The sequence below is a fragment of the Procambarus clarkii genome, chromosome 3 (assembly GCF_040958095.1).
Source record: "Procambarus clarkii isolate CNS0578487 chromosome 3, FALCON_Pclarkii_2.0, whole genome shotgun sequence".
Taxonomy (NCBI): Eukaryota; Metazoa; Arthropoda; class Malacostraca; order Decapoda; family Cambaridae; genus Procambarus; species Procambarus clarkii.
Genome location: NC_091152.1, coordinates 20532190 through 20553386, shown reverse-complemented (window position 1 = coordinate 20553386; position 21197 = coordinate 20532190). Strand labels below are relative to the sequence as shown.

Below are 21197 nucleotides of genomic sequence, written 5' to 3'. Positions count from 1 at the left end.
AAAAAGGTTGTGAAAAAGGAAAAAGGTTGTAAAAAAGGAAAAAGGTTGTGAAAAAGGAAAAAGGTTGTGAAAAAGGAAAAAGGTTGTGAAAAAGGAAAAAGGTTGTAAAAAAGGAAAAAGGTTGTGAAAAAGGAAAAAGGTTGTGAAAAAGGAAAAAGGTTGTAAAAAAGGAAAAAGGTTGTGAAAAAAGGACAAATTTGTGTAGATACCTTTCAGGATAAAATCTTGTTAGTCCAAATCTGGTGAAGACAACTCTGCCGATGATATCAGAAGATGAATGTTCCTCTTGCCACTTTTTAACCAAAGGCTCCGTCCATGTTTGGGACCATACCAATCCTTGGAACAGGTCATCATTGCCTGAAATTAAAATTCTTACAAAACAAAGTACAGTACAATGGAACTTTGGCTTACGAATGCCCTTATTTACAAATTGTTTGGGTTATGAGCTGAATTTCTTCATAAAATTAGATTCGGTTTATGAGCATTGCTTTGAGTTGCGAGTTTGTTAATACATGTATGGGTTGACCGAGCATATGGTTCCTGGTGGAACGGGTGACCGTACATCAGTTTAACAGTGCCTCCCGTGTAGTGACGATCGCTTGAATTCTTTGTAAAGAATTAATTTTTTTCAGCTTTTTTTAGTTTCTAAGCATAAAAGTAATTATTATATACCATGCCATGGGTCCCAAGAAAGTCCATGGTAAGGTTCAACCTATGAAAACACATGTGAGGATGACCATAGAGGAAAACAAGTCTCTATGGAAAGGTTCTTAGTGAGACAAACAAGCAGTGAGCCACGACCAGGTCCTATTGGTATGCCTGCAAAACGTAGAAGAGAGAGTGTACCCCAAAGAAGTCATCACTGCCTGATGTAATAATGGAAGGGGACTCCTCCTTCCAAACACTAACACCTCTTCTCCTCCCCCCCTCCCCCTTCCTCACCATCTTCCATACACCAACAAGAGTCATCAATAAAAGTAAGCTATAACTAGTACATACTATAGTATGAAATATTTGTGTATATTATGTATGAAATGGATTTTGAAGCTAATATTTTTGAGAGTGTGGAACGGATTAATTTAATTTACATTATTTCTTATGGGAAAATTTGTTTCGGGTTGTGAATTTTGGGGTTATGAGCTGTCTCTGGGAACGGAATAAATTCATAAACGAAGGCACCACTGTAATTTAAGAGATCAATGCTTTTCATAATATGCTGTCTAGTGTTACCATATTAACCCTCAAAGAGCAATTATCGTTAAAATTGTCACATCACCCATGCACTGAGAAAAAGGAATTGATTGTAATAAAATGCCTCTTGATGGGGGGTATACAAGGTGCCTGCCATTTGCTAGCCACTTTGGTTAGCTCCTCACCTATCTCCTCACACCAGGCCCTTATGAGACAATTAACAGCCAGCCCTTCTAAGGTTTCCCAACGTCAAGAAAATGGTCAATTTAAAGTGTCCTCTCCTAACTTACCAGAGGACCCAAAACAGAAAATGGGACAGTACGTCACTTTCGCCAGCCGCTTCCATTTTCTAGTATGACAATTTTTTACCTTATGTAATGCATACGAGTGAAATATGACATTCTTTTTAAGGAGGACAGGTTGTGATAAAATTCCTACTGGGGACCGGAGGTCAAAACCTGGCCTTTCCTTACAGAGGTGCATGGAGTAGGGGATTTGTACACAGCCTTGCCACAACAGCAACCACCAGAAAAGTAGGGAGAAAACCAACAAACAACTACAAGATAAGTCAGCAACTTAGCAAACAATCTACAAAGCAGTTAGGTCATTTCCCGTCAAACACACACCGAAACTACGACGTTGGTACAACGTTCGAACAAGTTTTAACAACACCTAACCAGTTATAACAACCAATATATAGCAAGTTATAACAACGTTCTAATACGTCATAAACACGTTAAGCCAAGATGTAACAACTTTATTACAAGGTGTAACAAGCGGAAAATAGAGACAGTTTCGGTTTGTGTTTCCAGGGTTACCCTCTCGGTCCAACTGCCAACCACCAGGTCTCAGCAGTGGGAACTCATGGATCAGTCAGCAAGACATCAGCCAAGAGCCGCCCAAAAGGAAAACTGACTTACTTTGAAGGCAAAAGGGAGGATCCAAGGAGCCATTTTAAAGAGGCATTTCATTATATTCAACACTGGTTTTCTGAGAGGGATCCAAGGTGGCTCCCTGCTGTTATCTCACCATGGTAAACCAAACAGAAAGGAGAACTTACCAGGGAAGGAGGCAGGCATAAAACTACAACCCTGGGAAGCAAGATGCAACAATGTTGGGCACTAAAAAACGATAGTGCACATGTGGCTACAACTGAGGAAAACATAAGAAAAGAACATGGATTCAAGAAAAAGGAGTCAGGTGAATCAAAATGCCAAGAACCCCAAATGGTGTTGCGATAAAAAAAAAAAAAAATTCAAGCGTTGAATGTAATGAAATGCTATTTTCTGGGCGAGTCCCAGAGGATCCCCGGAGCTATAGCAGGCTATGTATGTATTAAACCATGTCATCATTCAATTTGATTGGAGTTCTAGCCTACCTATATATATATACCAAATGCTGCTGTCCCAAATGGGGTTCTATATATATATATATCTAGCCTACTTTATATATTTAAAACTCTGAACTGCAATGTCAATCCTGACCTTAAAAAGTTTCCTAGAAGGTTGTAACAGAACCCATGGGCATCACACCGGAAACAAATACCTACTTGACATTTCAAGAGTGAGACTTAACCAAAATAGAAATGCTCCACAACTCAAGGGACCCAGAATGTGGAATGACTTTCCTAATCATGCCAAAGGCTGTATCTCGCTCAACCAGTTTAAGAGTAGAACTAAGTACTACCTAATTAACTCCATGTAACCTACCTTACCCCCTAAATGCCAACCCATGTCTTGCTATTCTAAACAATGCTGTTTGTTGACCAACTTGTACAATTGCTGATTTTTGCCATGTTCCCCATTTTTTTTTTTCTTTTTTTAATCTTTTTTTCAACACAATTTATACTTTACTCCCAATTACTATTAAGTTTTAGTCTAAGTGTTTCCCCCCCCCCCCCACCCCTTGCCCGAAACGCTATGCGTATTAGTGGTTTTAGGTATTGTATGTACTAGCTCCATCTATAAATCCAACAGAATGTTTGTAACTCTGCATCTATGTACAGTATGTACTTTTCCTGAATAAAATATTATTATTATTATTATTACATTATTATTATTATTATTACACACATAACACAACAACTCTGATCGAGGGAGGACGTTACGCACGCTACGCTCCTCACTATAAGCTGTATATCAGCCCTTAAACTTACGCCAGATGATGTAGACCACCACCCACAGGCAGCTAAGTACATGGAGTCCAAGCATGTTATAGCAAAACCAAAGTAACCGACCAAAATCAACTCATTCCATCTCAAATAAGTTTCAAAACAATCCTCTACGGTGTGAGTACCAGTGCATGCTGCCGCCACCGCGCTGCCTGACGCAAGTTTCTTCTCAACATATACCCCTCAGTCCATTCTAACCAATCATGTCTCCTAAAAATGTGACTGTGCAGGGAAATAAGGGCAACAAACTCCTTAACAAGACATCCATCCCGGCCAACTCTAACAATATCCGTGTTTCTCCGTCTGGAAGCTCTGGGGTCCGGGGTGGCGGGGCTGCCCTCCCCTCCACCCCATTGAGCAAAGGAGCAGAGTCCTCTCAACCCTCTCCTATGAACATGCTAGCATCCCAGTATAATCAACTCAAGCGAGCTTCCGGTCCCTCACCGGAATTCACTAACTGGACCGAGAATCTGTGGTTCAAAAAGTTGTGCCTAGTCCTCGAGTCACAAAATTCTATCATCTTGAGTCTTCTCAACGAGAATCTAGTGAACCGCGCTAATCTCCAACAACAACAACAAGAAATAACCCTCCTCCGCGAGGATATTAGAAACTACAAGGCTAGCCAAGACCAACTACAGCATGATTTGAATGATCTCCATGAGGAAAACAACCTTCGGAAAACTGATGAAGCCTTAAAAAAGCAGGAGGAAGCTCTCAGCAAAATGACTGCATGTATCAGTACATTTTCAGCTCAACGTTCCGTCTCCCAGGAGGAACAAGACCAGCAAAAGCTGCTAGACTCTGTTATCGTGTCGTCCCAAGATATACCTGTGGAACATGAAGGTGAAAATTGTTTCGAAATAGCTCAGGATCTCTTAAAAAACAAATTGCAGCTCAATCTAAACAAAACTGACGTTATTGCTGCCTACAGAGTAGGCAAAAAGAATCCATCAGGTCTAAATCAACGGAAAATTCGCCTGAAGCTGTCTTCCCAGTTCACGAAATCCAATCTAGTCCGGACAGCTGCATCCCTACGGAAGGGATTATACATCAACGAGTGCTTGACCAGGAACAGACAGCAAATCCTCTACCGCCTGCGTCAAATCCGGCAACAAAACCCAGATGCTATTCATCAGTGCTTCGTTAGAGATGGTCTGATAAAGGTGAGAAAAACCGCAGAGGGCAAAATGTTTACTATTACTAGAGAAGAAAACCTCAACACTTTCCTCTCCCAATGTGGTTTGTCTCACCTTATCACTCCCAATGAATTAACTTAATTAACCCCCTGTCAACTAGTGGGGCTAGGTATCCTAAGTCTCCTTGGTTCATTTTCTGACTTAATTTTTAGCTTACTCTTACCTAGTCATTTACCGAAATTATTTAATTGAGTTATTAAGTAGTTCTTCAGGTCTTTTTAATTATACAGTCATTACTGAACTATCTATAGTTATTAATCATTAGCTTAAATTTGCCTATGTTTATTATTCAACATTTCTTTGATTCCATTTATTACCTAGGTTGCCTAGCCTTGCCATGCTCCCTTACTCCATTGTACCCCTGGCTTTGCCTGCATCTCAAATTGCAAATTGTTACTTACAGTGTACCTGTGAGTACTCGTAAGCAATCTACCTCATTTTTGCTCAATTTGTTTTTTTTTTGTATTGCTTAGTCTTGCTTATATTTTTTGTTTTGTATTTCCATATCTTGTGTTTTGTATAGTCCATGTTTACATGTTTTTTCTTTAATCTCATTAATTGCCTAGGTTGCCTAGCCTAGCCATACTCCCTTACTCCATTGTACCCCTGTAAGCCCCTTTTGTGTTTGTTTTGTACAGTATTGTGTATATATTTTTCCCTATTTTATAGCTTTTTTCTACTTATTTCTGATTCTACAATCAGCTTTTTTTATGCAGTCAAGTATAGACCCTGAACTTAACCTCTTATCCACTATCTATGACAATAATCACTTTAATGATCTAAATTGCAGATATTTTGCAGCACATGATGTAAACAATGTATTAACTCATAATCACAATATCTCTGTAATCAATTTGAACGTTAGATCCCTAGGTAAACACTTCGATGATGTTAGTGCCTTGATTGAAACTATTGGCAACAAATTCTCTTTTATTATACTTACTGAAACATGGTTGAAAGAGGATACTACTCAACTCTTTAACATGCCTAACTACTCAGCAATTCACAACTGTCGTCAACTTCAGAGAGGTGGTGGCACTGCTCTTTACTACCACCAAGAACTAACATGCTTAAAAGAAATTAGAACTAGAGACTGCTATGGGGAGTATATCTTCGCCAGCTTCAGAGTCAAGGGTGCCGAGTCTGTCCTGTCTGTGGGTGCAGTCTATAGAATTCCCAACACTGATGTGTCTGTATTCAACTCAAACCTTAGTAATCTAATACTTGATAACAGACTGAACAAAAACCACCTAATTATCGCAGGGGACTTTAATATTGACCTCTGCGAGCCAGAACACCCTACTGCTGTTAGCTTCCTCAACTGTATGAATTCCTGCCTCCTCATACCCTTAATCACTAGACCTACTAGAATCACTGACAGCACTGCCACGACTCTAGATCACATCTGGACCAACATAACCTCTCCGCTTACTTCAGGTATAATCACCGATAGCACTACAGACCACTACCCCACATTTCTCTTAACTAACATTAGCAAACCACCTCTAGAAACAAGGGAGTTAAGCTTTAGGCTGCACAATGAAACTGCTATAAACAATTTTATAACTGCTGCTGATAATGTCAACTGGGAGTCCGAGTTAGGTAACATAGGGGACATCAACCTAGCAGTGCAATCTTTTCTACAAACAACTCTTAGCCTTTATAACACCCACTGTCCTAGGCTTACAAAACAAGTCACAAGCAAAAGGCTTAACAATCCTTGGCTTACAAAGGGAATACTGAAATCCATTAACAAAAAACACGACCTTGAGAAGAAGTATAGGTTAGGAATTGTCTCCAAAGAATTCTCAAAGAATTACTCATTATTGCTATCTAAGATAATTAGACGAGCCAAAACTAATTACTACGAAGATAAATTTACTCAAATAAAGAGCAACATTAACCCTTAACATGCTCGGGGTCTAATATCCTGCTATCCACACAGGCGCATGTCATTTTGAAAAAAAAAAAAAATTTTTTTTTTTGCTAATCTGTTAAGTTCTGTTCACTGATCACGGGAAAAATAAAAAAAAAATTCTATTGTACTTACTTTTGTTGCAATAGAGCCGAGAAGCTCTGTGATGACGTTACAATCTGCATGTTCGCTCATGCAGTACACGCCCGGGAGGTGTTGCGCGCGGTCCTCAAACAGCCAGAGTTGCCACAAATATATTTTCGCGCTATTTATTTACAATGTCTAAGCGCATTTTATCTAATTTTTTTTCACTAATTGTGTTTCAAATACTGTTTGAACATATTTTGTATCAATAATTGTTGCATATTTGAGTATACACAGGCGCACACAAATGTTTTCAATTACGGCAATATAATATGTCATTACAGTCTATTATATTATATGTTCTGCTTATATGTTTACATATTTACACACTCGCACACACTATACACACTTTGAAGCACACTTAGAAGATTTCTAGACTGTGGTAGTCATTGAAGCAGTCGACAGCACATAATGGGATACCACACGTTTCACACCATGTTTGCACAAGCTTCCGTTTCTTGTCTCTACGTGTCGTTGTTTTACACACCAAGCAATCACGTTGGGCTATTGCACGCTTCACACCAGGTGGCAAATACTTAAGTTTGTGTGCTAGGAAGCCTTCAGTGTGAGCGAGGCGTGGAGTACCAGCATGCTGCAACAGTGGGTTTATGATGGGCCGCTGAATACCTGGGACATCTTTTGCAAACTTTCCTAATAACTGTATTGCAGCATCAAATACAAAGTCACGGAAAGTGGGCTTACGTCCAGTTCTCACAAGGTACATGTTGAAACAGTTCAGCATGCTCATGTCCACAAGATGGAAGAACACTTTTTTCGTCCACCTACATGTCTTCCGCACACACTCTGCAGTGCCAATCATCATGTCTGATTTATCAATCAACCGCATGTTGATATTATAGTCTAAAACACAGTCTGGCTTATATAGTGGTGCGTTTGTTTTATGGCTCACTTTCCCACTGTTCACCATTGTTCCATCATGAATTGTTGTCAACAAGTTCACCTCTCTTTTGTCTTTCCACCGAACTGACAGAATGTTATCACTTTTCCTTCTCTGACACTCACCAACTGCAATGTCATTGTCAAACACAGGCATTTCCCTTCGTTGTGGCTTTACTGTACCAACCAATCCGGTTCTATTTTCTAGCAAGAACCGAGCTAGCAAGGGACTTGTATAGTAATTATCTGTGTATAAAATGTGTCCCTTGTTCATCCACGGAGCCATGATGGTCTTCACTACACTCCCCGAGAATCCATGTTCGTCGTTACAGGGAATGTCTACATCACTAGCCGAGTACAGAATCATGTGTAACACGTATCCTGTCTCACAATCACAAAGAACAAAAAATTTCAGGCCAAATCGGTTTCGTTTTGAGGGAATGTACTGTTTGAATGGAACACGTCCCTTGAAAAGTATGAGAGATTCATCAACCACCAGCTTCTGTGCTAGTACGTAAAAATCTCTGAATTTTCCAATAACATCGTTCATGTAGTGCCTCACTCGCCACAGTCTATCATCAGGTGTTCGGTCCTGAACACTTCCAAAATGTAGACACCTGAGGAGTATCTGAAACCTGTCTCGTGACATATATTTCCCGAATAAAGGTGTTGGTATTGTCTTGTCCTTGCTCCAATAGTCATTTATTGCATGTTTGTGACAGTGCTTCATCAACAAACAGAGTGCCAAAAACACATACATTTCCGCCACTGTGGTATTTTTCCAACGCTGCAGTCGTGAAGATTCTGTGATTTCCCTCTCAATCAGGTAAGCAGCATGCAGGTTCGTTTGGTGTACAATGTATTCCATGAGTGGTTCATCATAGAATGCTGTAAAATATTCCATCTCAGCCATGTCCTCACCTTGATTAGGGAAAAGGTTTGTAATCCCTACATCTTTATCGTCAAAGTGAGGAATATTAGGAATAAAATCGTCACCATCACTCCACTCAAGTACACCAGGCGTCCTGCGAGACGCAGAGGAAAGACGGCGAGGAAGCGATGCATACCGGCGACCAGGAGCTGAATACCGTCTGCGAGAAGCACGGCGGCTACGTGCACGTGAGATGGGTGCACGTGAGGTGGGTGCACGTGAGGTGGATGCACTTGAGGTGGATGCACTTGAGGTGGATGCACGTGAGGTGGATGCACGTGAGGTGGATGCACGTGAGGTGGATGCACGTGAGGTGGATGCACGTGAGGTGGATGCATGTGAGGTGGATGCACGTGAACACGAGGGTCTTGGTCCCTCATGTGGTGCCATGCGGTGGCGCTTGGCTGGGCGAGATGCTGCTGACGCGACAATTTCTCGCCCAGTTACACCACTGGTACCAGCCACAGGCTCAATAAAACTTTGATCTGAGTCACTAAACCCAGAAAAGGAGTCACCTCCCTCTGACTCGTCACCCTCAAACTGAAAATATCCACAGGAACTGTGAGGTCGTGGTAGAATTGGGGTAGAAAATGGGCGAGGAGGCATGGGAGAGCGTATAGGCCTCGCCATGGCATGGCGGTCATTCTCACTTTCACTGCTGCTGCTACTATCACCCGACAACTGTGTATAATCCTCATCGTTGTCTGAATCGTCAAACACACTTTCTTCACCTTCAGAGAATAATTCGTGGGCTATTTGCTCTGGGGTGAGGGACTGAGTGGTGCGTGCCCGTGAGGCGTTTGACCGTGCGCTCGCCATGGTGACTCTCGCTAAACTGAGGCCTCCCATGCCATCGGAGCGTGAGCTGGATTTTTTTTCAAAATGGCCGCTGTTTACTAGAGCCCCTGGGCAGCGTATGGGACCCCCAGCTACACCGCGGGCCATTCAAATCGTGCGCGGTACCCATACACTTCATATGAAGTGAAGCGCAGTTGACTGGTAAAACGATTTACACTTCATATGAAGTGATGCGCACTTTAAGGGTTAAACAAACTTGGAGCACAATTTCACAAATATTGGGATCAAAGAAATCTTTAAATAACAAACCGACTCTCCTGTCTAATAACGATGGTCAGCTTTCAGCCTCTGATTCTGCTATTGAGTTTAATAGGTTCTTCTCTTCCATTGGTTCATCCCTTGCAAATGATATTCCATCTTCCAGTACTGATATTAAGGACTATCTTACAGGTAACTATCCACAGTCTCTGTACCTAAAGCCTATTAACTCCACTGACGTCAATGAGATAATCCTTTCCCTTAAAACCAAGTCTGGTGCCCTTGAGGAGATACCAACTTTAATTTACAAAAAAGCCTCCAGATCTTTAGCCCCTGCTATTGCTTTGCTCTTCAACAAGTCACTTGAACTCCAAACCTTTCCAGATATTCTAAAAAAAGCGAGAGTAACGCCTGTCCACAAATGTGGTGACCCCACAGATGTTAACAACTACAGACCTATATCAATCCTGCCAAACTTGTCAAAAATTTTTGAAAAACTTATATACAAGCAGCTTTACTCATATCTTGCCAAACTCAATATACTTAGCCCTTGCCAATATGGCTTCAGACCCAAAAAAAACACTAACGATGCACTTATTAGTATGCTTAACTCGATTCATACAGCTCTTGATAAAAAGGAGTTCCCTGTTGGGTTATTTGTGGACCTGCGTAAAGCTTTTGATACTGTCAACCACCATAACCTTCTTCTTAAATTACATCATTATGGAGTCAGAGGACACTCCCTACAATACCTCGAGTCCTACCTTACTGACAGGCTCCAATATGTTTCTGTGAATAATACAATTTCTCCCACCCTACCCATCAACATTGGTGTTCCTCAGGGCAGCATACTTGGCCCTCTCCTCTTTCTCATCTACATTAATGACCTTCCAAATGCCTCCCAACACCTCAAACCAATTCTATTTGCTGACGACACAACCTTCATTTACTCCAGTCCTGACCCTCTTGCTCTAAATGCCACAGTAAATACTGAGCTAAATAAAGTCCATCTTTGGCTAACTGCCAACAAACTCACCCTTAACATTGACAAAACCTTCTATATTCTGTTTGGCAATAAATCCTCTAGTCTTATAAATCTCAAAATAAACAATACCCAAATTTGTAACAAATTAGATGGCAAATTCCTTGGCATTCTCATTGACCACAAGCTGAATTTCCAGGGACACATTCTAAATATATCAAAAAAAGTTTCAAAAACTGTGGGCATTCTTTCTAAGATCAGATATTATGTACCACGCCCTGCCCTGGTGACTCTCTATTACTCCCTTATCTATCCTTATCTCAACTATGGTATTTGTGCTTGGGGTTCTACTACCCAAAATCACTTACGTCCTCTAATTACCCAACACAAAGCCGCTATTAGAACAATATCCAACTCTGGCCCCAGACATCACTCGGTACCCCTACTCAAATCTCTTAATATGTTAGATATTAAGTCACTGCACATTCTCTCATGTGTATTATACATATATAAAACGCTAAACTATAATGCCAATCCTGATCTTAAAAGCTTCATAGAAGGTTGTAACAGAACCCATGAGCACCACACCAGAAATAAATACAGTTTTGATATTCCTAGAATACGTCTTAATCAAACTAGAAATGCTCTGCAAATCAAGGGGCCCAGAATGTGGAATGACCTTCCCAACCATGTTAAAGACTGTACCTCTCTCAACCAGTTTAAGATAAAAACTAAACACTACCTAATAAATTCCCTGTAATCTACCTCACTCCTCTATTGTCAACCCATGTCTGTTATTTTCTTTTTTTTTTTTTTTTTTTAATCAACACTGTTTGTCAACCTATTGTATTTGTGCTGCTTTTTCAGTCATGTTCCCCCTTTTTTTTATCTTTATTTGTATTTGTTCTCAACATCTTTTATTCTTTATGCTCAATTAGTATTAAGTTCTAGATATTAATGTTTTCTTGCCCGAAACGCATTGCGTAATAGTGGCTTTAGGCATTGTATGTACTAGCTCTATCTATATATCAATCCATTAATGTAACATCACTTGTATGTATATACCTTACCTGAATAAACATCTGAATCTGAATCTGAATCTGAATCTGAATTATTATTATGATTATATTATTATTATTATTATTATTATTATTATTATTATTATTATTATTATTATACCGAGGACCACGACCCAGAAACTGTCCCCCCTTACAGAGGCATGAGGAACAATGGCCTATAGAAACTCACATGGGGTTGGAAGCAGTCTATGTCTGCCATCTACCGGGTTAGGCACCCAGAAAGGTAGACGTCTCAAAACAAACTCCACCTGGTTAAAACTGCTACCAAAAACCGAACTATCAAGCATAACTCCACAACCTGAAAATAAGCAAACAAGCATGACGTCACAGCCGCCACCGCGCTACTGTCTGTACAGCTCTCCCCTCCCCGGGAGGGGGAAGGGGGAGCCCCAGACCCCTCGCATCGACCATCCAATCCCAGTTCAGGAGCTGTCCTGGTCGTTGCACCGGGTGCTCTCTTCTCCCTTCTCAGTTTGGGGTGGCTCCCCCCCCCCCTTGGTTCAGGGCTGTTTTTATACAGCTCTTTTCTTGTTGGCATTGGCCTCTGGGGGTCAGGTCAGAGAGTTTCATGTTCTCCTCTGGCACAGAGGTTTCTGCTCTTTCGGTCCTGGTGGTCTTTTCTTAGTTTGCAGCCGTCTCCTCCTTTTCTGGTGAAGAATGAGTCTGCTGCTTTCCAAAGGGGTCCTTGGGTTGTTGATGCTTGGTTGGTTTGGCCGGGGGTGCATCATGTTTTGTGTGTGTTTGTGGCTCTTCGTCGTTATTTGCGCATTACAGTATCTGTGGCAGAGGACGTGCTTTGGGTTGACCCAGTTTTCCTTCTTCCCTATTCCATGGCGCGGATATCCCAGGTTGTCCGCAGGATTAATTGGTCCAACCAGCCCTGCGGTCTTTCCCCATGCCCACGCCGTTCGTAAGTTTGGCATTTGCCTGCTGATTTGGTAATGTCCTGGTCTATCTTTTGGGCATGGGGCTATTGGAGGTCGAACAGGGTCCTGGCTGCACATTATCTTGTTAATGTTCCTAGCCCTTATCGGGCGTGTATAGCCTTGGGTCGCAGGTTGCGGCCTGTTGTATCGACTTTGAGTTGAGGAGCGAGTGACGACCGCCTCCCAGGTGAGCCCCTTTTCTTCTTATCTTTGATTAGGTAGCTCCAGGGAGCTGAAGGGGCTCTCCACAGAAAATCAGCTTTGAATGTAATGAAACGCTATTTTCTGGGTGAGACCCGGAGGCTCCCTGGCATCCCTCCCTCCTTCCAGTTGGCAGTTTTTTGCGTTTTTTGATACTCAGCCTCTGAACTGAGGAGAGTTGCTGGCGTGGAGGTCTGGGACCTCCCTGTCCCCCTCCCAGGGAGGGGGTGATTGCGCAGACAGATGCGTGGCAGTTGTGGTGATGTTATGTTTGTTTCCTTGTTTTTAATTGGGGAGTTTTGTTTGCTAGTTCGGCTTTCAGTTTGCAATTTTTGACCAGCAGTAGTTTGTTTAGAAATTCCTATCTTTCTGGGTGCCTGACCTGGTAGATGGCAGACAAAGACTGCTTCCAATGACACAGGGGTGTGTTTAGGCCATTGCTCCCTGTGCCTCTCTTGAGGGGGCCAGGTTCTGGCTCTGGTCCCCGGTAGGCTTAAAACTCCCTCGATTGACTGTTGCCACGGTCTAATATATATACATCAGCCCGGTATAGCTCCAGGGAGCCGAAGGGGCTCTCCACAGAAAGAGGCATTTCATTACATTCAACACTGGTTACATTTAACTTATGCTAGAAAAAATGAACTGTACTTACAAGTTCGTCTTTTATTCTGAATATCCCTGATGAGTGTTATCACATGGTCTCCATGACTACCAGATTGATGGCTCCTGCAGTACGGCCAGGGCGCTACTAATATTGTGGATACATTAGAGAAGGTCATCAGAGATGTGTCTTGATCATTGATCACTAAGTGATCTGACCTTTTGAGATTTACAAGGCCAAGGCTGAAAAAAGAATGAAAACAGTTTTGAGATACAAGATTAAGGATATGACAAATTAAACAAATTTGTTAAAACAATAACCTAGTCAATTGCATACAATACAATACAATACAATACAATTTTATTTAGGTAAGGTACATACATACAATAAATATTTACAAGGATTGTTTAACTTATAGGTATAGCTAGTACATACAATGCCTAAAGCCACTATTACGCAAAGCGTTTCGGGCATGGAAATGTGGCAAAATGTTTTGAGATAAGAGATCAGTCCTTTGATTTCTATAAAATTTGCCTCCAGCTGTCACAACTACTCATGTTCCTACAAACACAAATATGGATATTAACTTAAACACGAGTGTACGCTAATGTCAGTGTAAGACTGGGCCTGAGTCTTGTTAGATGTGGAATGAGTTTTATGGGGTTTAAGTGAGACCTATAATGTAGATTTTTAAGTGAGACACATAATGTAGATTCATGTCATGTTAACTTATAGGGGCCTGACGTCTGAGTGGACAGCACTCGGGGTTCATAGTCCTAAGGGTCTAGGTTTGATCCCCGGCAGAGGTAGAAACAAATGGGCAGAGTTTCTTTCACCCTGATGGCCCTCTTCACCTAGCAGTAAATAGGTACCTGGGAGTTAAACAGCTGCCACAGGCTGCTTCCTGGGGATGTGTGTTTGTGAAAATTAGGATTAAGAACTTGCCTGAAATGCTATGCATGCTAGTGGCTTCATAGAATGTATGAGCTCATACATTTCATACAAGAATGTAAGAACTCATGAATATACTGTATAAATAAATATATAAATAAATAAATAAATAAATAAATAACAAATAAACATCCCACCACAGTTTTAGCAGATGGTAGTCTCTTGTCAAGGGCAGATGTTAGCAAATGTTGTCCAGTGTTAGTATATCACCTGTTTTGCTCTGTTACGCAAAAGTCTAGTGAAGACAAAAAACAGCGATGAATGTAATGAAACGTCACGTCTGGGTGAGCCCCAGAGGCTCCCTGGAGCTATAGGACTGATATGCGCTACATTAGTCTGGGGCTTCAGTCAATGGAGTCTTGCCTACTGGAGACCAGAGCCGGAACCTGGCCCCCTCAGAGAGGCACAGGTAGCAATAGCTTAAGGAGACCCCCCCCCCCCTTGTATTTGTGCGTGTTCCTTGTCTGCCATCGACCTGGGTTAATCACCCAAAAAGGTAGGCATCTCAAAACAAACCCCACAAATTGTAAAATTGTAAAAAACCAAGACCGAACAGAGAAATAGAACTACCCCGCCCCTCAAAAAGGAAACTGGCAAACAAACAACTGTCATTCACTGCCCACGCACAGCTTGTCCATGCAGCGAAAGCTCCGCAGAGAAAGCTAAACCACCGCAAACTCCTGCACCATGCTGTGAGCCCAACAGAATGACTGACCCCACCGCCGCTAGCTGGCCTGGTGAGCATTGGTCACAAAGCCCCAGCCGAGAGATGAGGCATCCATAAACACATCGAGTGAGGGATCGGGGAGGCACCAAGGCACCGAACCCCCCAAAACCCGAAGAGGATGCCAGAGACGCAGCAGCCGACGCAAAGCCCCTGGGGGGCGAACCCAACAGTCACGAGAAAGGTGGAAGGGAATGACCCTGAAGGAACCAGAACGAAAACCCTTAACCTTGCAATAACAACCCATGTCCCAAAGGCATCAAAGACCAGGCAGGGTCAAACGGGGCCCAAGCTGACTTCCCCATGCCCCGGGAAACCCCAACACAGGCTCCGGGGCAGAACCCACATCCACACCTACTATCCTGGAAGACAAGGCAGAGTCCAAGGGAAAAGCCTCAAAGAAAGGGGGTCTGTTGGCAGGACCCAGAAGCCTCAGGGGTAAGGTAAGTCCCAGAAAATGCCCAAGTTTCGTCCCAAGCTAAACTCAGCCCCAACTCCGAAACCCTCAGACGTTTGGGAGCCGGAAACAGGGGGGGGGGTGGAAGGAGCAGGGCAAACCATGCCCATTGGGAAAGGAATCGGGGGAGTGGGTAAAACCAAGTTTGAAGTAACCAACTCCTCCAATTCCCCGGGTCCCTACAACAAAAATGGGACAGCTTCAGAGGATCCGAGCGGGCAACAAACCAGGTGCGTTACAACAATAAAAACTTACCATGCCACTGCCCGAACCCTAAGGTCTTCCGAAGAAGAATAGGTAAGGTGAAAGACGATCGGGGAACAAATCCCACATGACTCCGGGTCGTCGGTGCCCCAAACCTAACAAGCAAAATGACAGAGACAGAACAGATGATCATCACCCTGAGACAAGGCCAACGAACAACCTTCAAACTTGCACAATGCGAGTGGGGACTCAGAAGATGTATGTCTTTTGTGCTAGAAAAAATGTAGCCCCAAGGGGTTTGCCAAGCCTCGCAGGAAAAGTAATCCCGATAGGAAGCCTGGCACAGATGTAGCTAAGCGGGTTGAACCCCATCTAATACTGGGCAAATTGACTCCAGGAAGTCGTGCGTGCAACTTCGATGGGCCCAAAGGAGGAGCACCAAACACAACCTAAGCTAATCTAATTTTAAGCTAGGAACACCTCCAGAAAATAAAAATAAAACTTTAAACCCTCAAAAATACATTACAAACAACTAGAGGCTAGAGAGAGACACGATCACCGCGATTATGCTAGCTGTGCAAAACACCACGAGCCCCAGCCAACGACAACATTACTTCCTACTCAGTTGAGTAGGGCTAGATGGAGAGCCTATGACCCTGCTGAACCCCAAGGGCGAGGTTAATGACAAGCGACACCAACCTCAATGGGAGTGCAATCCCGAATGTCCCTGGGAAGAAAACCCTGAACACACAAAGGCAGTACCTACAGGGCACCCAGGGAAGGTAACCCTAGATTCATGTAGCCTGAGTACTTCTTGGAACACCTGGCCACTGCACAATAGACACACAGCCAGCACAACTGCACAGGGTAAAATCCAGCAAGAGAATGAGGCCAGAGGTAACATCAGCTCCAAATGGCACCAGTTGACGAACTGCCGGTGTTAGCACTCGGCTCCGCCTGGGCGGGGCCCCCTCCCCCAAGCACGCGAGGAGGGGGGGGGTGTCGCCAACAAGCGAGTGATCTGGTTGAGTGGACATTTGCTTGTTTGTTGTTTTCTTTTGTGGGGAGTTCTTAACCTCAGTTTGGTCATGGGTTGCAATGTTTTTCCAGTTGGGGCTTGTAATGGTTCTCCTACCTTTCTGGGTAATTCCCCCGGTCAATGGCAGACATGACTATATTCTCAAACAGTGGAGTGTTCATAAGCCATTGCTTCCTTCGCCTCTCTGAAGAAACTAGGTTCTGGCTTGTGGCTCCCGGTAGGCATACGGACTCCAGTAACTGACGCTCTTGACTTGACAGTAATATGGCTGATATTTATTTATTTATTTATATATACATGAGTTCTTACATTCTTGTACAGCCACTAGCACGCATAGAGTTTCAGGCTATGTTAATTAATCCTAATTTTCACACATACACACACACATCTCCAAGAAGCAGCCTGTAGCAGCTGTCTAACTCCCAGGTACCTATTTACTGCTATATCAGTCCTATAGCTGCAGGAAGCCGGCGGGGCTCACCCCATAAAACATACTGTTTCTGGGGGGAGCCCCGTCGGCTCCCTAGAGCTATCCAGGCTGAATGGATATGTATATCTTTATGGCATCAGTCACTGCATGGAGTTCTTGCCTACCGGGGACCACGGACCACAACATGATGACATCATCATGTTGGTGCGGCAACATGATGACGTCATGTTAGTTTACTAATTTTTGTTTGGAGAGTTCTGTCCACTTGATCGGTTTTCAGTCGCAATAGTTTTACCAGAATAGGGGTTTGTTTTGGGGCGCCTACCTTTCTGGGTGCCTGTCCCGGTCGATGGCAGACATAGAATGCTCCTAACCACAGGGGGGGGTCTCTATAGGCCATTGCTCCTCGTGCCTCTTTAGAGGGGGGCCAGGTTCTGGCTTGTGGTTCCCGGTAGGCAAGATCTCCATGCATTGACTGATGCCAGAAAGATATACATATCCATTTAGCCTGGATAGCTCCGGGGAGTTTCCAGGACTCATCCTGAAAATGGTGTTTCATTACATTCAATGCTGGTTTTTTGCTGTTATTACACTATATACACATATATAACTATATTTTCATGCACTATTACGAACCACTACGCAGTTCTGATGGGGGTAATAATCTTGTAACACGTTATCAGAGTTCAGCCTAGTTCCTCATGTTTTGCATGAAATTATAACAGCACACATTGAATATATTATATTTTCTTTATATTTCTAATGTTTTTTGGCATTGATTTTTCAGTTACAGTGATGCATTGGACTGTCAATAATGTTATTTGAATTACAGATCTTATAGAACATGGGTGTACACAGATATATTTGTCTTACTAATATGCTGCCCGAAATGCTTTGCGTAATAGTGGCATTAGGCATTGTATGTACGTACTAGCTCTATCTACAAATCTATCATTTTTTTTATCACCTCTTGTATGTATGTACTTTACCTGAATAAACATTTGAACATTTGAATTTGAATGCATACAATATTATATTCTTTGAACAATAAAGCATACAGTTTTTGCTGTTATTATACTATATGCACACATTATACACAACTACATTTTATGCACTATAATGAATCACTAAGTAGGCCTGGTGAGTGTGGTAATGAACTCAAGGCACAGCATAGAGCCAAACAATACCAGCAGACAATGCCACCTGATGCAAATAGATGCCTCCAATATAGTACACATACATCGCTAACTCTAGCCACAACACTGCTATTATTATAAGAGTCTTGGCACTAAATCATGAATATAAATAATTTTCCACACGTTATAATTTCCTAAAGGAACACAAGGTCTAGTTTTATGATGCATTGACGCACGAAACCACAACTGTGTGCTATGAGTGTCTGCCTCCTGCTGTGAACATCGTCACTATCATTGTGTTTTTTTTTTTTTTTTTTTTTTTTTTTTTTTTGAGATATATACAAGAGTTGTTACATTCTTGTAGAGCCACTAGTACGCGTAGCGTTTCGGGCAGGTCCCTGGAATACGATCCCCGCCGCGAAGAATCGTTTTTACAACCAAGTACACATTTTACTGTTGCGTTAAACAGAGGCTACAGTTAAGGAATTGCGCCCAGTAAATCCTCCCCGGCCAGGATACGAACCCATGACATAGCGCTCGCGGAACGCCAAGCGAGTGTCTTACCACTGCACCACGGAGACTAAAAAAGATCAGTGTTCACTGATATCTGAACTTTGTATGTAATCTTACATGTACAAGGTTATTATTAGTACATAGTCATAGTACATAAACATAGCAAGTATCTTCTATGATACTATCAATACAAAATGATCATATGCATTTATATATTTTGTCACTATTAAGTGATGGTGTGGGCACAAGGTGTATGGCAATGCTTGCGAGCTGCTGCAGCATGTGCTACCCATGGTTGCCCTCTCAATAATAAGGCCCTCACTTCCAAGAGTGGAGCATATCATTTTCTTCAAGATGGCACCTGTTTACCTAAGGAAGCAAATGTGAGCCCAGTGTACAGATGGGACTTTTAAATCCTCTGTGATACTTTAAATCATCTCTCATTGACTTGTACAGGACAGTAGTCTCAGATATGGCATGGTTGTCTCTGTTTGACATGTGCATTTGAAGGTTTAAGCTAGCATTCTGAAACTCAGAAATGCAGATGATGATGATGACTGAGCTGGCTAGGCTTCTAAACACCACAGATTTATGTAAAGAATCAGCCTTCAGTGAGACTCTTTAATCAGTTAATTGTATTTGTGCTGCTTTTTCAGCCATGTTCCCCCCTTCTTTATCTCTTTTTTTATTTGTTCTCAACTCATTTTATTCTTTATGCTCAATTAGTATTAAGCTTTAGTCATTTAAGTTTTTCATGCCCGAAACGCTTTGTGTAATAGTGGCTTTAGGCATTGTATGTACTAGCCCTATCTATAAATCCATCACTCTTTGTAAAATCTCTTGTATGTATGTACCTTACCTAAATAAACATTTGATTTGATTTGAGTCAACAATCATGATGCTACTAGGCCAATAACAAGTCCAACACTTGAATATGCTGCACCTGTAAAGCTTGAGGGGCCGTGTAATCTGGCTCTCCATTGTTATTGCATTACCACCAAGAATGAAAATGAGGGAGGACTCTTTTTAGACTTACTCATCAAAATACTCCTATAACAATGGCCAACATTGATTTAGAGAATCAGGGGACTTAAAGAACTGGCAACTCATACAGTGCTCAGACAAGCGAAGGACTAAGGATTGTTGATGGGGCAGCCAGCAGCTGCTGTGATGCTGTCACCTGATGGTGGTCAGCTGTTATTTGGGAATGAATAATCTAACTATTGGAGAGATTGTTAGCTGAACCATTTGCTGCAGGTTTTGCTAACTTTTTGCAAATCTTGTAATTGTCTGTTTTGCTTCACTTCCTTTTAGAAGTTTGAATTCTTCAGTGAGGGATGATCATGAATCCCCTGCTCCCTGTGCCTCTGTGAGGGGGAACTAAGATCAGTCTCCGTGGTGTAGTGGTAAGACACTCGCCTGGTGTTCCGCGAATGCTATGTCATGGGTTCGTATCCTGGCCGGGGAGGATTTACTGGGCGCAATTCCTTAACTGTAGCCTCTGTTTAACGCAACAGTAAAATGTGTACTTGGATGAAAAAACGATTCTTCGCGGCAGGGGATCGTATTCCAGGGACCTGCCCGAAACGCTACGCGTACTAGTGGCTGTACAAGAATGTAACAACTCTTGTATATATCTCAAAAAAAAAAAAAGATTTTGGTCTCTGGTAGGTTTTTTGAGGACTCACAAGACCTGATGTGACTTATAGGTGTAGAGCTTTCTCAGTGTGGTTAGCTACAGCGAGCCACTGTTCAGCCCCTCCACAAACCCTGGTTAGCCTTTGAAAAGAAATATAAAGCTATGGCACATTCAATTGTGGGTGGTATAAACACAATATGAAAGAGAGGAAACTAAATCAATAATAAAGCTATGGCCATAGCAAAACTAATATTCTAAGAATAGCCAACACCACTTAGTTGAAAGCATATAGCTATAGGATGGGCCCTGTCGGACTTTCAGTCACCTGTGACCAGGCGAGTGAGTGACGAGGCAGGCTGGCTGGAGTCCAGAGTGACCTGGGCAGCCACCTAATGGCACTTCAAGCACCTCACAGTTAGGACATTAACCAAATGGCACTAATCATTTGCAGTACCTAATTTTTCAGAAGCAGTTGTTTTTTGTTGTGCTTATGCTTTCTGGTGAGTTGTGTGTCTTCAAATGAGCGTGCGGATGCTGCCGCTAAGGAAGCTATCTGCACTTCTCCCATCTCCTGTAAAGGTGTTCCTTATTCGTACTTTTACCCATTTATTCATTCCTTGATCCTTGCCCATTGGCGCGGTTGTTGGTCTTCTGTTACTGGTAACAAACTACGTACTTTTAGGAGTAGTGTGTTCCTGTGGCCTTCCTCCTACCACCGTAACCGATGGTGGGAAATGGCTCTGGCAAGGTTACGTATTGGCCATACACGCTTAACTCATGGACACTTAATGGAGCGCCGCCCTGCTCCTTATTGT

General features: G+C 42.5%; 1 protein-coding gene across 4 annotated transcripts in view; it reads right to left on the bottom strand.

Moving 5' to 3' along the window:
• LOC123760841 (voltage-dependent calcium channel subunit alpha-2/delta-1) overlaps positions 1-21197 on the bottom strand; it is a 207204-nt gene that overhangs the window by 28305 nt on the left and 157702 nt on the right. For all 4 annotated transcript variants that reach the window (XM_045746616.2, XM_045746617.2, XM_045746618.2 and 1 more), the window contains 2 exons: positions 13341-13531; positions 210-357 (listed from right to left, as the gene is read on the bottom strand). In XM_045746616.2, the coding sequence (XP_045602572.2) occupies positions 210-357; positions 13341-13531 (339 nt within the window). The remainder of the gene's footprint in view (positions 1-209; positions 358-13340; positions 13532-21197) is intronic.